We start from the raw sequence: 15,601 nt of genomic DNA on the forward strand, positions 1-15,601 counted from the left end.
ACTTTAGACTGACATTTCCCTTAAACACAGGATAACTGGAAACGTGATTCATTCTAGAGTACACACACATGCACACACTTATACACATATTCAGATAAGCTTTAGCTTACTGTACCACAAGTGCATTTAGAAAAGCATTTCACTAGACCCACAATAACATTTTATTTGAAAAGAAAGCTGGAAACGCAAGCATTGTAAGTTAATCCTCCTTCAAAATAAAAGTCAGTAAAACCTCACCGTCCGATGAGGAAGTGTGGCAGAGCGATGATGAATGTTCCCATGGCCATCAGTACACAGCCCATGGCTATGATCTTGGGCCGATGCAGCTTTGCACCAAAGTAACTCACGAATGCTATCACCAACAGGTTACCTGGTAGGGCGACAGACAGACAGACCAGACACAGAATTTGACTGTTCTTAGCTGCCATTTAAATTCTCAAATTTACAAATCTTGATGAATCGAGATTCAATTTAGAAATTTCAAAAGTGAAATGTATTTTCAAATAGAGTTATTCTAGTTACAACTCTATTTGGATACCGTTCCTGAATGGATTCTTGAATTGTCGAGTTGACATGGAACTGACTCCAGCTCTGACACAATGGTCTGCTTCGATTTATTCACAATCACAATGCCTAATTCCTCTAATTGATGTACAGTTGGAGTCAGAAGTTTACATACACTTAGGTTGGAGTCATTAAAAGTAATTTTTCAACCACTCCACAAATTTCTTGTTAACAAACTATAGTTTTGGCAAGTCGGTTAGGACATCTACTTTGTGCATGACACAAAGTAGTGCATGACATTTTTCTACTTTGTGCATGACACATAATTTTTCCAACAATTGTTTACAGACAGATTATTTCACTTATAATTCACTGTATCACAATTCCAGTGGGTCAGAAGTTCACATACACTAAGTTCACTGTCTTTAAACAGCTTGGAAAATTCCAGAAAATTATGTAATGGCTTTAGAAGCTTCTGATAGGCTAATTGACATCATTTGAGTCAATTGGAGGTGTAACTGTGGATGTATTTCAAGGCCCACCTTCAAACTCAGTGCCTCTTTGCTTGACATCATGGGAAAATCAAAGGAAAAACAAATTCTACCCCAGGAAAACAAATTATAGACCGCCACAAGTATGGTTCATCCTTGGGAGCAATTTCCAAATGCCTGAAGGTACCACGTTCATCTGTACAAACAATAGTACGCAAGTATAAACACCATGGGACCACGCAGCCGTCATACCGCTCAGGAAGGAGACGCGTTCTGTCTCCTAGAGGTTAACCTTCTTTCCTGCGAAAAGTGCAAATCAATCCCAGAACAACTGCAAAGGACCTTGTGAAGATGCTGGAGGAAACAGGTACAAAAGTATCTATATCCACAGTAAAATGAGTCCTATATCGACATAACCTGAAAGGCTGCTCAGCAAGGAAGAAGCCACTGCTCTAAAACCGCCATAAAAAAGCCAGACTACGGTTTTCAACTGCACATGGGGACAAAGAACGTACGTTTTGGAGAAATGTCCCCTGGTCTGATGAAACAAAAATATAACTGTTTGGCAATAATGAGCATCGTTATTGTCATGTATTGTCATGTTATGTCTTGTCCCTGTTCTTTCTCTTCTCTTCGTTTCCCCCTGCTGGTCGTATTAGGTTACTTTCTCTCCCTCTATCTCTCTCTCTATGGTCCTTTCCTGCTCCCAGCTGTTCCTCATTCTCCTAACGACCTCGTTTACTCTCTCACACCTGTCCCCTCTTTTCCCTCTGATTAAGTCTCTATTTCTCTCTCTGTTTCTGCTTCTGTCTTTGTCGGATTCTCGTTTGCTTTGCCCTTGTCCCGTCCTGTCGTAATCTGCCTCTTCATTAGATGCTGCGTGTGAGCAGGTGTCTCTGTCCTCTACGGCCCGCGCCTACCCGGAGGGACCTGCAGTCTGTTGCTGCTAGCCCTGCTATTCTCCTCTACTGCTAGAAGGGGACTCTCCTGTAAAGATTGAGGATTTATGTTTTCCCTGTTTGTACATTAAAAGACTCTGTTTCTGTTAAACCGCTTTTGGGTCCTCACTCACCTGCATAACAGAAGAATCCGACCAAGAATGGACCCAGCGACTTCGGATCCTCTCCACTCAGCCGTCGAGATCCAGGGAGCGATGCTTGGCAGACACGAGCAGGAATTGTCTGCTGCTCGACATGCCGTTGAGACTCTGGCCGCCCAAGTCTCCGACCTCTCGAAACATATTCACCATCTCCGCCTCGATCCACCGGCTACTTCCAGGGCTTCCGAGTCTCCGGAGCCCAGAATTAATAACCCACCGTGTTACTCTGGGGAGCCCACTGAATGCCGCTCGTTCCTCACCCAGTGTGATATTGTGTTCTCTCTCCAGCCCAACACGTACTCCAGGGGTACAGCTCGTATCGCCTACGTCATATCTCTCCTTACTGGATGGGCTCGTGAGTGGGGCACGGCAATCTGGGAGGCAAGGGCTGAGTGTACTAACCAGTATCAGAACTTTAAGGAGGAGATGATACGGGTTTTTGATCGTTCAGTTTTTGGGAAAGAAGCTTCCAGGGCCCTGTCTTCCCTATGTCAAGGTAATCGATCCATAACTGATTACTCTATAGAGTTTCGCACTCTTGCTGCCTCCAGTGACTGGAACGAGCCGGCGTTGCTCGCTCGTTTTCTGGAGGGTCTCCGCGCGGAGGTAAGGGATGAGATTCTCTCCCGGGAGGTTCCTTCCAGCGTGGATTCCTTGATTGAACTCGCTATTCGCATAGAACGACGGGTAGATTTTCGTCACCGAGCTCGTGGAAGGGAGCTCGCGTTATCCGTTTCCCCCCTCTCCGCATCACTACCATCTTCCTCCACTGGCTCAGGTGCTGAGCCCATGCAGCTGGTGGGTATTCGCATCTCGACTAAGGAGAGGGAACGGAGAATCACCAACCGCCTCTGTCTCTATTGCGGTTCCGCTGGTCATTTTGTCATTTCATGTCCAGTAAAAGCCAGAGCTCATCAGTAAGCGGAGGGCTACTGGTGAGCGCTACTACTCAGGTCTCTCCTTCAAGATCCTGTACTACCTTGTCGGTCCATCTACGCTGGACCGGTTCGGCAGCTTCCTGCAGTGCCTTGATAGACTCTGGGGCGGAGGGCTGTTTTATGGACGAAGCCTGGGCTCGGGAACATGACATTCCTCTCAGACAGTTAGGGGAGCCCACGGCCATGTTCGCCTTGGATGGTAGTCCTCTCCCCAGGATTCAGCGTGAAACGCTACCTTTAACCCTCACTGTCTCTGGTAATCATAGCGAAACCATTTCTTTTTAAATTTTTCGTTCACCTTTTACACCAGTTGTTTTGGGCCATCCCTGGCTAGTGTGTCATAATCCTTCTATTAATTGGTCTAGTAATTCTATCCTCTCCTGAAACGTCTCTTGTCATGTGAAGTGTTTAATGTCTGTTATCCCTCCTGTTTCTTCTGCCCCTTCTTCACAGGAGGAGCCTGGTAATTTGACAGGGGTGCCGGAGGAATATCATGATCTGCGCACGGTCTTCAGTCGGTCCAGGGCCACCTCCCTTCCTCCGCACCGGTCGTATGATTGTAGTATTGATCTCCTTCCGGGTACCACTCCCCCCCGGGGTAGACTATACTCTCTGTCGGCTCCCGAACGTAAGGCTCTCGAAGATTATTTGTCTGTAGCTCTCGACGCCGGTACCGTAGTCCCTTCCTCCTCTCCCGCCGGAGCGGGGTTTTTTTTTGTTAAGAAAAAGGACGGGACCCTGCGCCCCTGCGTGGATTATCGAGGGCTGAATGACATAACGGTTAAGAATCGTTATCCGCTTCCCCTTATGTCTTCAGCCTTCGAGATCCTGCAGGGAGCCAGGTTTTTCACTAAGTTGGACCTTCGTAACGCTTACCATCTCGTGCGCATCAGGGAGGGGGACGAGTGGAAAACGGCGTTTAACACTCCGTTAGGGCACTTTGAATACCGGGTTCTGCCGTTCGGCCTCGCTAACGCTCCAGCTGTCTTTCAGGCATTAGTGAATGATGTACTGAGAGACATGCTGAACATCTTTGTTTTCGTTTACCTTGACGATATCCTGATTTTTTCACCGTCACTCCAGATTCATGTTCAGCACGTTCGACGTGTCCTCCAGCGCCTTTTAGAGAATTGTCTTTTTGTGAAGGCTGAGAAGTGCGCTTTTCATGTCTCCTCCGCCACATTTCTCGGTTCTGTTATTTCCGCTGAAGGCATTAAGATGGATCCCGCTAAGGTCCAAGCTGTCAGCGATTGGCCCGTCCCTAAGTCACGTGTCGAGCTGCAGCGCTTTCTCGGCTTTGCGAATTTCTATCGTCGTTTCATTCGTAATTTCGGTCAGGTGGCAGCTCCTCTCACAGCCCTTACTTCTGTCAAGACGTGCTTTAAGTGGTCCGTTTCCGCCCAGGGAGCTTTTGATCTCCTCAAGAAGCGTTTTACATCCGCTCCTATCCTTGTTACACCTGACGTCTCTAGACAGTTCATTGTCGAGGTTGACGCGTCAGAGGTGGGCGTGGGAGCCATTCTTTCCCAGCGCTCCCATTCTGACGACAAGGTCCACCCTTGCGCGTATTTTTCTCATCGCCTGTCGCCGTCGGAACGTAACTATGATGTGGGAAACCGCGAACTGCTCGCCATCCGGTTAGCCCTAGGCGAATGGCGACAGTGGTTGGAGGGGGCGACCGTTCCTTTTGTCGTTTGGACTGACCATAGGAACCTTGAGTACATCCGTTCTGCCAAACAACTTAACCTCTTACCTCTACCTGGGACGCTTGCGTCCCAACTAGAGCTCTGGAAATGCAAATGCGCTACGCTAAATGCTAATAGTATTAGTTAAAACTCAAAAGTTCATTAAAATACACATGCAGGGTATCAAATTAAAGCTACACTCGTTGTGAATCCAGGCAACAAGTCAGATTTTTAAAATGCTTTTCGGCGACAGCATGAGAAGCTATTATCTGATAGCATGCACCAATACACTACAACAGAAAAGCACAGCAGGGGACGTAAACAAAATAATTAGCATTTCGGCGTTACACAAACCGCACAATAAAATAGAAAACAGTCATTACCTTTCACCATCTTCTTTGTTGGCACTCCTAGATGTCCCATAAACACTATTGGGTCTTTATTTCGATTAAATCGGGCCATATAAAGCCAAGATATCGTTATATGTAGACTGTGTGATAAACGAAAAAACAGCGATTTCACAACGTAACGTCATTTTTTAAAATTCAAAAAGTAGACGATAAACTTTCACAAAACACTTCGAAATACGTTTGTAATGCTACTTTAGGTATTAGTAAACGTTAATAAGCGATAAAAATCATCCGTAGGCGATGTAGATATCATTAGCTGTCGTCTTGGAAAAAATTTCAGGAGAGAGCTCTTCCGGAATGATCTGGCGGAGACCGGAGGTAAGCGGTGCCCCTCTTTCGGTTCAACCAAGAATCAAAGATGATTAAATTCACAAGATACTCGACAACATGGGGATGCTGTGGGAGTTGAATGCTCGGTCTTATCTAATTCGGCTCACTGTTAACAATTGCTGGAAGTGGCGCAAGGATATTTATTTCCATTTTCTGTGATCAGGTTTTCCTGCGCTTTCCGATGTAACGCACGTTATGTAATAGCCACAGTCGTGATTTAACCAGTTTTAAAAACGTCCGAGGGTTTCCTATACACACATTCTAACCATATGAACGTACTATATTCCTGGCATGAGTAGCAGGGCGCTGAAATGTTGCGCGATTTTTAACAAAATGTTCAAAAAAGTAGAGGGTCGACTGAAGAGGTTAATGCGTGTCAGGCTCGTTGGGCGCTGTTTTTCGCTCGTTTCGAGTTCGTTATTTCTTATCGTCGGGGCTCTAAGAACACCAAGCCTGATGCTTTATCCCGTCTCTTCAGTTCTTCAGTAGCCTCCACCGACCCCGAGGGGATTCTCCCTGAGGGGCGTGTTGTCGGGTTGACTGTCTGGGGAATTGAGAGGCAGGTAAAGCAAGCACTCACTCACACTCCGTCGCCGCGCGCTTGTCCTAGGAACCTTCTTTTCGTTCCCGTTCCTACTCGTCTGGCCGTTCTTCAGTGGGCTCACTCTGCCAAGTTAGCCGGCCACCCCGGCGTTCGGGGTACGCTTGCTTCAATTCACCAGCGTTTTTGGTGGCCCACTCAGGAGCGTGACACGCGTCGTTTCGTGGCTGCTTGTTCGGACTGCGCGCAGACTAAGTCCGGTAACTCTCCTCCTGCCGGCCGTCTCAGACCGCTTTCCATTCCCTCTCGACCGTGGTCTCACATCGCCTTAGACTTTATTACCGGTCTGCCTTCGTCAGCGGGGAAGACTGTTATTCTAACGGTTGTCGATAGGTTCTCTAAGGCGGCTCATTTTATTCCCCTCGCTAAGCTTCCTTCTGCTAAAGAGACGGCACAAATCATCATTGAGAATGTTTTCAGAATTCATGGCCTTCCGTCAGACCCCGTTTCGGACAGGGGTCCGCAATTCACGTCTCAATTTTGGAGGGAGTTTTGCCGTTTGATTGGGGCTTCCGTCAGTCTCTCTTCCGGTTTTCACCCCCAGTCTAATGGTCAAGCAGAACGGGCCAATCAGACTATTGGTCGCATCTTACGCAGTCTTTCCTTTCGTAACCCTGCGTCTTGGGCAGAACAGCTCCCCTGGGCAGAATACGCTCACAACTCGCTTCCTTCGTCTGCGACCGGGCTATCTCCTTTTCAGAGTAGCCTCGGGTACCAGCCTCCTCTGTTCTCGTCCCAGCTCGCCGAGTCCAGCGTCCCCTCCGCTCAGGCTTTTGTCCAACGTTGTGAGCGCACCTGGAAGAGGGTCAGGTCTGCACTTTGCCGTTATAGGGCGCAGACTGTGAGAGCCGCTAATAAGCGTAGGACTAAGAGTCCTAGGTATTGTCGCGGTCAGAGAGTATGGCTCTCCACTCGTAACCTTCCCCTTATGACAGCTTCTCGCAAATTGACCCCGCGGTTTATTGGTCTGTTCCGTATTTCTCAGGTCATTAATCCTGTCGCAGTGCGACTTCTTCTTCCGCGACATCTTCGTCGCGTCCACCCGGTCTTCCATGTCTCCTGTGTCAAGCCCTTTCTTCGCGCCCCCGTTCGTCTCCCCCCGTCCTTGTCGAGGGCGCACCTATCTACAGGGTCCGGAAGATTATGGACATGCGTCCTCGGGGCCGTGGTCATCAGTACCTAGTGGATTGGGAGGGGTACGGTCCTGAGGAAAGGAGTTGGGTTCCATCTCGGGACGTGCTGGACCGTTCGCTGATCGATGATTTCCTCCGTTGCCGCCAGGTTTCCTCCTCGAGTGCGCCAGGAGGCGCTCGGTGAGTGGGGGGGGGTACTGTCATGTATTGTCATGTTATGTCTTGTCCCTGTTCTTTCTCTTCTCTTCGTTTCCCCCTGCTGGTCGTATTAGGTTACTTTCTCTCCCTCTATCTCTCTCTCTATGGTCCTTTCCTGCTCCCAGCTGTTCCTCATTCTCCTAACGACCTCGTTTACTCTCTCACACCTGTCCCCTCTTTTCCCTCTGATTAAGTCTCTATTTCTCTCTCTGTTTCTGCTTCTGTCTTTGTCGGATTCTCGTTTGCTTTGCCCTTGTCCCGTCCTGTCGTAATCTGCCTCTTCATTAGATGCTGCGTGTGAGCAGGTGTCTCTGTCCTCTACGGCCCACGCCTACCTGGAGGGACCTGCAGTCTGTTGCCGCTAGCCCTGCTATTCTCCTCTACTGCTAGAAGGGGACTCTCCTGTAAAGATTGAGGATTTATGTTTTCCCTGTTTGTACATTAAAAGACTCTGTTTCTGTTAAACCGCTTTTGGGTCCTCACTCACCTGCATAACAGTTATGTTTGGAGGAAAAAGCAGGAGGCTTGCAAGCAGAACAACACCATCCCAACCGTGAAGCACGGGGTGGCAGCATCATGCACTTCACAAAATAGATGGCTTCAAGAGAAAGGAAAATTATGTGGATATATTGAAGCAACATCTCAAGATATCAGTCAGGAAGTTAAAGCTTGGTCGCAAACGGGTCTTCGAAATTGACAATGACCCCAAGCATAATTCCAAACTTGTGGCAAAATGGCTTAAGGGCAAGAAAGTCAAGGTATTGGAGTGGTCATCACAAAGCCCTGACCTCAATCCAAAAGAAACATTTTGGACAAAACTGAAAAAGCGTGTGGGAGCAAGGAGAACAACAAACCTGACTCTGTTACACCAGCTCTGTCAGGAGGAATGAGCCAAAATTCACCCAACTTATTGTGGGAAGCTTGTGGAAGGCTACCCGAAACATTTGACCCAAGTTAAACAATTTAAAGGCACTGCTACCAAATACGAATTGAGTGTATGTAAACTTCTCACACACTGGGAATGTGATGAAAGAAATAAAGGCTGAAATAATTCATTCTCTCTACTATTTTTCTGACATTTCACATTCTTAAAATAAAGTGGTGATCCTAACTGACCTAAAACAGGGAATTCTTACTAGGATCAAATATCAGGAATTGTGAAAAACTGAGTTTAAATGTATTTGGCTAAGGTGTATGTAAACGTCCGACTTCAACTGTAAGTGTGGTGCCATGGTGAGTTACAACATAGTGGCACCGTTGGTTTCCTAATGCCCACTATAGAGTGATTCCTCACGAAACGCAGAAAAAAGGACATATTGTTGACATATATTTGAAATTTGTATCTAAAAACATAATTGAGAAATATTGAATCAAACTTGTTATATTTTTAGCCTCCCTTAAGACTCCATGTCTCATCTGTAGGTGCTACAAAGCAAAAATTGGTGTCATATGAAGCTTTACCGCTTGCTCTGTAATATGAGTAGTATTTTGATTTCAATAACACATTTTTTCAATAATATATTAAAATAGAAAAATAGAAACATGTTTTTTCCGAATGAACTGCCAATGTATTTGGCAAATGTTTCAATATATTGTTGTAAATAATATACAGTTCATTCAGAAAGTATTCAGACCCCTTGACTTTTTCCACATTTTGTTACGTTACAGCCTGATTCTAATATTGATTAAATGTTTGTTTTTCCTTCATCAAACTACACACATGTATTAATGCATTAAAAAGCAAATGTATTAAAAATAAAAAACTGAAATATCACATTTACATAAGTATTCAGCGTCAAGTCTTGTTGGGTATGACGCTACAAGCTTAGCACACCTGTATTTGGGGAGTTTCTCCCATTCTTCTCTGCAAATCCTCTCAAGTTCTGTCAGGTTGGATGGTTGAGCATTGCTGCACAGCTATTTTCAGGTCTCTCCAGAGATGTTCGATTGGGTTCAAGTCCGGGCTCTGGCTGGGCCACTCAAGGACATTCAAAGACTTGTCTTAAAGCCACTCCTGCATTGTCTTGGCTGTGTGGTTATGGTCGTTGTCCTGTTGGAAGGTGAACCTTTGCCCCAGTCTGAGGTCCTGAGCACTATGTAGCAGGTTTTCAACAAGGATCTCTCTGTACTTTGCCTCGATCCTGACTAATCTTCCAGTCCCTGCCGCTGAAAAACATCCCCACAACATGATACTGCCACCACCATGCTTCAGCGTAGGGACGGTGCCAGGTTTCCTCCAGACGTGATGCTTGGCATTCAGGCCAAAGAGTTCAAGCATGGTTTCATCAGACCAGAGAATCTTGTCTTTAGGTGTCGTTTGTCTACCTCCTAGCGGGCTGTCATGTGTCTTTTACTGAAGAGTGGCTTCTGTCTGGCCACTCTACCATAAAGGCGTGATTGATGGAGTACTGCCGAGATGGTTGTCCGTCTGGAAGCTTCTCCCATCTCCACAGAGGAACTCTAGAGCACTATCAGAGTGACAATTGGGTTCTTGGTCACCTCCCTGACCATGGCCCTTTTCCCGCTATTGCTCAGTTTCGCCAGGCGGCCAGCTCTAGGAAGAGTCTTGGTGTTTCCAAACTTCTTCCACTTAAGGGGCGGCAGGTAGCCTAGTGGTTAGAGTGTTGGGCTAGTAACCAAAAGGTTGCTAGATCAAATCCCTGAGCTGACAAGGTAAAAAGCTGTCGCTCTGCCCCTGAACAAGGCAGTTAAACCACTGCTCCTAGGCCGTCAATGTAAATAAGAATTTGTTCTTAACTGACTTGCCTAGCTAAATAATGATGGAGGCCACTGTGTTCTTGGGGACCTTCAATAATGCAGACATTTTGTGGTACCCTTCCCCAGATCTCTGCCTTGACACAAACTTGTCTCGGTGCTCTACAGACAATTCCTTTGACCTCGTGGCTTGTTTTTTTTTTTACATGCACTGTCAACTGTGGGACCTTTATATAGAGAGGTGTGTGCCTTTCCAAATCATGTTCTATCAATTGAATTTACCACAAGTAGACTCAAATGAAGTTGTAGAAACCTCTCAAGGATGATCAATGGAAACAGGATGCACCTGAGCTCAATTTCGAGTCTCATAGCAAAGGGTCTGAATACTTATGTAAATAAGGTATTTCTGTTTTTTATATTTATAAATTTGCAAACATAAAAAAAAACTGTTTTCACTTTTGATTATGGGGTATTGTGTGTAGATTGCTCAGGATTTTAAAAAACGTAATCCATTTTAGAATAAGGCTGTAACGTAACAACATTTTGGAAAACGTAAAAGGTGTCTATTGGTATATCAAAGTTCCAGAGTTGGATCTCTGCTAGTTTAAATGTTATGGCCCATTTAATACAGAGAAATTGGCATAGTAGGCAACGTAACCAATCACAACCCTCCTTTCACTTATATCATTGCAAATCACCAGAAGGTGACCATTTGGAATCCATTTTCACATTCACTCCGTTGGTAATGCTTACAAATTGGATCATAAGAAAAGAAGAACCCTCCAAATCGAATGACCGAATTGAATTACTGTGCCGTGGCCTGGATAGAGAGAGAGGGGAGCGGGGGGTTGGGGTAGAGTGAGAGAGAGGGGTGGGGGTGTGTGTGTGAGAGAGAGAGAGAAAAAGAGGGGGGGTTGATAGAGGAGAGAGAGGGAAAGTTAGGGAAAGAAAGAGCGAGAGAGTTATAAACTTAGAGAGAGAGAAAATTGGGTAGTGGAGGAGAGCAGTGGGCAATAAAGACTTTAATGAGGTAAAACAAAAGCAGCCATTTCATGATTGAACAAATTGTTGTTTTTCAAGGATGGAGGGATGACGTCCATTCCTTAAGAACCTCCATCAGCTCTCATTATTAAGAGGAGTGAGTAGGTTATTCTCCCAGTGTGCTGGGTTTGGAAAGTCCCACTTCAGAAACCTGTTGTAGAATGTCTAAACTTCTGAACTCCTGAAATAACTGTTCTCTGACTAAGGCCAACCTAGCACTTGGAAATACCAGATAGTTAATCATTTTCGTCTAAAATGACATACCCAAATCTAACTGTCTGTAGCTCAGGACCTGAAGCAGGGATATGCATATTCTTGATACCATTTGAAAGCAAACACTTTCAAGTTTGTGGAAATGTTAAATTAATGTAGGAAAATGTAACACATTAGATCTGGTAAAAGATAATTTTTTTGGTACCATCATCTTTGAAACGCAAGAGAAAGGCCAATATATGACTTAGGAATCTAGGTGCAATTTAGATTTTGGCCATTAGATAGCAGCAGTGTATGTGCAAAGTTTTAGACTGATCCAATGAACCTTTGCATTTCTGTTAGAAATGTTGTATCAAGACTGCACAAATGTGCCTGATTTCCTTGTTATTTACAACCTCATGCTAATCGCATTAGCCTACATTAGCTCTAATGTCCCGCAGGAGACCCACCAATCCTGTAGAGGGTATTAAAGAGTCATTGTGCCCTGCATTAGTTCAAAATATTTCTTACGGAAAATAACTATTTTTTTTGTGCTGAGAGCTATTATGCTGAAAAAAACTGAGCTCACTGCTCTCTGATTGTGAGTGTGTTGTATTTTCCTTCATTCACTTAGAATACTGTGTGGACTAGAATAACTGCTTTGTTTGTTACTAAGGGTTTACCAAAAGGGATACGTCTCTATGATTTGAGCACTTCAAGAGGCACAGAGTACATCCTGCTATTAGAGAGTTGTTAAATACCGAAAGGCCTTCGAGGCTAGTCTATGGAGCTCTCCTGAGTTGCTTCAGCACTTTTATCTCTCCCTGTGGTTGGTGGCATTGGAGCCATGACAAGAGGCACACATCGCATCCTGGTTTCCGTCTACTCTATACAGAAAGGCCCTTGAGGTGAGCTGAAGCGTGGGACTAAAAGTATTTATTTTTAACTTAGCAAAAAAAGAAACGTCCCTCTTTCAGGACCCTGTCTTACAAAGATAATTTGTAAAAATCCAAATAACTTCACAGATCTTCATTGTAAAGGGTTTAAACACTGCTTCCCATGCTTGTTCAATGAACCATAAACAATGAATGAACATGCACCTGTGGAACGGTTGTTAAGACACTAACAGCTTACAGACGGTAGGCAATTAAGGTCACAGTTATGAAAACTTAGGACACTAAAGAGGCCTTTCAACTGAACCTGAAAAACACCAAAAGAAAGAAGATGCCCAGGGTCCCTGCTCATCTGCGTGAATAATATAATTTATATGTTTAAAGATAATGAGTAAATAATTCTACCCTGAAAATAGGGATTATAGTTTATGTAGCATGTTACTTTTAAGTCTTGGACATTTCATAAGTGTGAAGCTGAAAGAGAAGAGGAAGTTGAAAAATGTGTTTTAATTTTACGATAGAGGTAAGGCAGAATGTTGTTTGAGTAGGGGTTATATTTTCGCCTACTGGAAAGAATAGGTGAGTTAGTTATGCTCGCTGGGCTATATTTGGCTGTAAGGGATTCAGGTCTGAATAGTTAAAACTTTTACGATTCTTGATAGTTTCTGACTATTGTGTTTTTCTGGTTATATTGTTTTGGTAACACCAGTGAATTTGAGCAGGAAGTTAATGTATTCTAACATTATGATCTGTTTCCATTACGCAGAACAAAAGCAGATTGACTGAAGGTGCTTTTCCTTAAGGGAACTATACAGTCATCTCTCATGGCGGACCTTGTGGATCTGCTGCCATAAGGTTTGGGTTTTCTGTTCAACAAATGTACTGAGTGGAGGGGGAGCCTGCACATTTCAAATTTTGAATACAAGACATACGTCAGTGTATTGCATAGGATTTTTCCAATTCAGGAGCTCAAGCTCTTTGAGAATGTAACAGTGATGATGGCTATGGGGCTTCCTATCAAGCACTTTTAGAGACTGGTTGCAGACAGACTGAATGGGTTTTAATGTTGTAAAACAGGCTTGGGCAAAATCTAATCAAATCAAATCAAATTGTATTTGTCACATACACATGATTAGCAGATGTTAATGTGAGTGTAGCGAAATGCTTGTGCTTCTAGTTCCGACAATGCAGTAATAACCAACAAGTAATCTAACTAACAATTCCAAAACTACTGTCTTATACACAGTGTAAGGGGATAAAGAATATGTACATAAAGATATATGAATGAGTGATGGTACAGAGCAGCATAGGCAAGATACAGTAGATGGTATCGAGTACAGTATATACATATGAGATGAGTATGTAAACAAAGTGGCATAGTTAAAGTGGCTAGTGATACATGTATTACATAAGGATGCAGTCGATGATATAGAGTACAGTATATACGTATGCATATGAGATGAATAATGTAGGGTATGTAACATTATATTAGGTAGCATTGTTTAAAGTGGCTAGTAATATATTTGACATAATTTCCCATCAATTCCCATTATTAAAGTGGCTGGAGTTGAGTCAGTGTCAGTGTGTTGGCAGCAGCCACTCAATGTTAGTGGTGGCTGTTTAACAGTCTGATGGCCTTGAGATAGAAGCTGTTTTTCAGTCTCTCGGTCCCAGCTTTGATGCACCTGTACTGACCTCGCCTTCTGGATGATAGCGGGGTGAACAGGTAGTGGCTCGGGTGGTTGTTGTCCTTGATGATCTTTATGGCCTTCCTGTAACATCGGGTGGTGTAGGTGTCCTGGAGGGCAGGTAGTTTGCCCCCGGTGAGGCGTTGTGCAGACCTCACTACCCTCTGGAGAGCCTTACGGTTGTGGGCGGAGCAGTTGCCGTACCAGGCGGTGATACAGCCCGCCAGGATGCTCTCGATTGTGCATCTGTAGAAGTTTGTGAGTGCTTTTGGTGACAAGCCGAATTTCTTCAGCCTCCTGAGGTTGAAGAGGCGCTGCTGCGCCTTCTTCACGATACTGTCTGTGTGAGTGGACCAATTCAGTTTGTCTGTGATGTGTATGCCGAGGAACTTAAAACTTACTACCCTCTCCACTACTGTTCCATCGATGTGGATAGGGGGGTGTTCCCTCTGCTGTTTCCTGAAGTCCACAATCATCTCCTTAGTTTTGTTGACGTTGAGTGTGAGGTTATTTTCCTGACACCACACTCCGAGGGCCCTCACCTCCTCCCTGTAGGCCGTCTCGTCATTGTTGGTAATCAAGCCTACCACTGTTGTGTCGTCCGCAAAGTTGATGATTGAGTTGGTGGCGTGCGTGGCCACGCAGTCGTGGGTGAACAGGGAGTACAGGAGAGGGCTCAGAACGCACCCTTGTGGGGCCCCAGTGTTGAGGATCAGCGGGGTGGAGATGTTGTTGCCTACCCTCACCACCTGGGGGCGGCCCGTCAGGAAGTCCAGTACCCAGTTGCACAGGGCGGGGTCGAGACCCAGGGTCTCGAGCTTGATGACGAGCTTGGAGGGTACTATGGTGTTGAATGCCGAGCTGTAGTCGATGAACAGCATTCTCACATAGGTATTCCTCTTGTCCAGATGGGTTAGGGCAGTGTGCAGTGTGGTTGAGATTGCATCGTCTGTGGACCTATTTGGGCGATAAGCAAATTGGAGTGGGTCTAGGGTGTCAGGTAGGGTGGAGGTGATATGGTCCTTGACTAGTCTCTCAAAGCACTTCATGATGACAGAAGTGAGTGCTACGGGGCGGTAGTCGTTTAGCTCAGTTACCTTAGCTTTCTTGGGAACAGGAACAATGGTGGCCCTCTTGAAGCATGTGGGAACAGCAGACTGGTATAGGTATTGATGAATATGTCCGTAAACACACCGGCCAGCTGGTCTGCGCATGCTCTGAGGGTGCGGCTGGGGATGCCGTCTGGGCCTGCAGCCTTGCGAGGGTTAACACGTTTAAATGTTTTACTCACCTCGGCTGCAGTGAAGGAGAGTCCGCATGTTTTCGTTGCAGGCCATGTCAGTGGCACTGTATTGTCCTCAAAGCGGGCAAAAAAGTTATTTAGTCTGCCTGGGAGCAAGACATCCTGGTCCGTGACTGGGCTGGTTTTCTTCTTGTAGTCCGTGATTGACTGTAGACCCTGCCACATACCTCTTGTGTCTGAGCCGTTGAATTGAGATTCTACTTTGTCTCTATACTGACGCTTAGCTTGTTTGATAGCCTTACGGAGGGAATAGCTGCACTGTTTGTATTCGGTCATGTTACCAGTCACCTTGCCCTGATTAAAAGCAGTGATTCGCGCTTTCAGTTTCACGCGAATGCTGCCATCAATCCACGGTTTCTGGTTAGGGAATGTTTTAATCG

The 15,601-nt window shown here is 45.4% G+C and overlaps 1 protein-coding gene across 1 annotated transcript in view; it reads right to left on the minus strand.

Moving 5' to 3' along the window:
• Positions 1–15,601, minus strand: part of LOC115106977 (solute carrier organic anion transporter family member 1C1-like) — a 73,191-nt gene that overhangs the window by 18,072 nt on the left and 39,518 nt on the right. Inside the window, exon 4 of the mRNA XM_029630241.2 lies at positions 238–370. Within this exon, the coding sequence (XP_029486101.2) occupies positions 238–370 (133 nt within the window). The remainder of the gene's footprint in view (positions 1–237; positions 371–15,601) is intronic.

Source organism: Oncorhynchus nerka, linkage group LG23 (assembly GCF_034236695.1).
Source record: "Oncorhynchus nerka isolate Pitt River linkage group LG23, Oner_Uvic_2.0, whole genome shotgun sequence".
NCBI lineage: Eukaryota > Metazoa > Chordata > Actinopteri > Salmoniformes > Salmonidae > Oncorhynchus > Oncorhynchus nerka.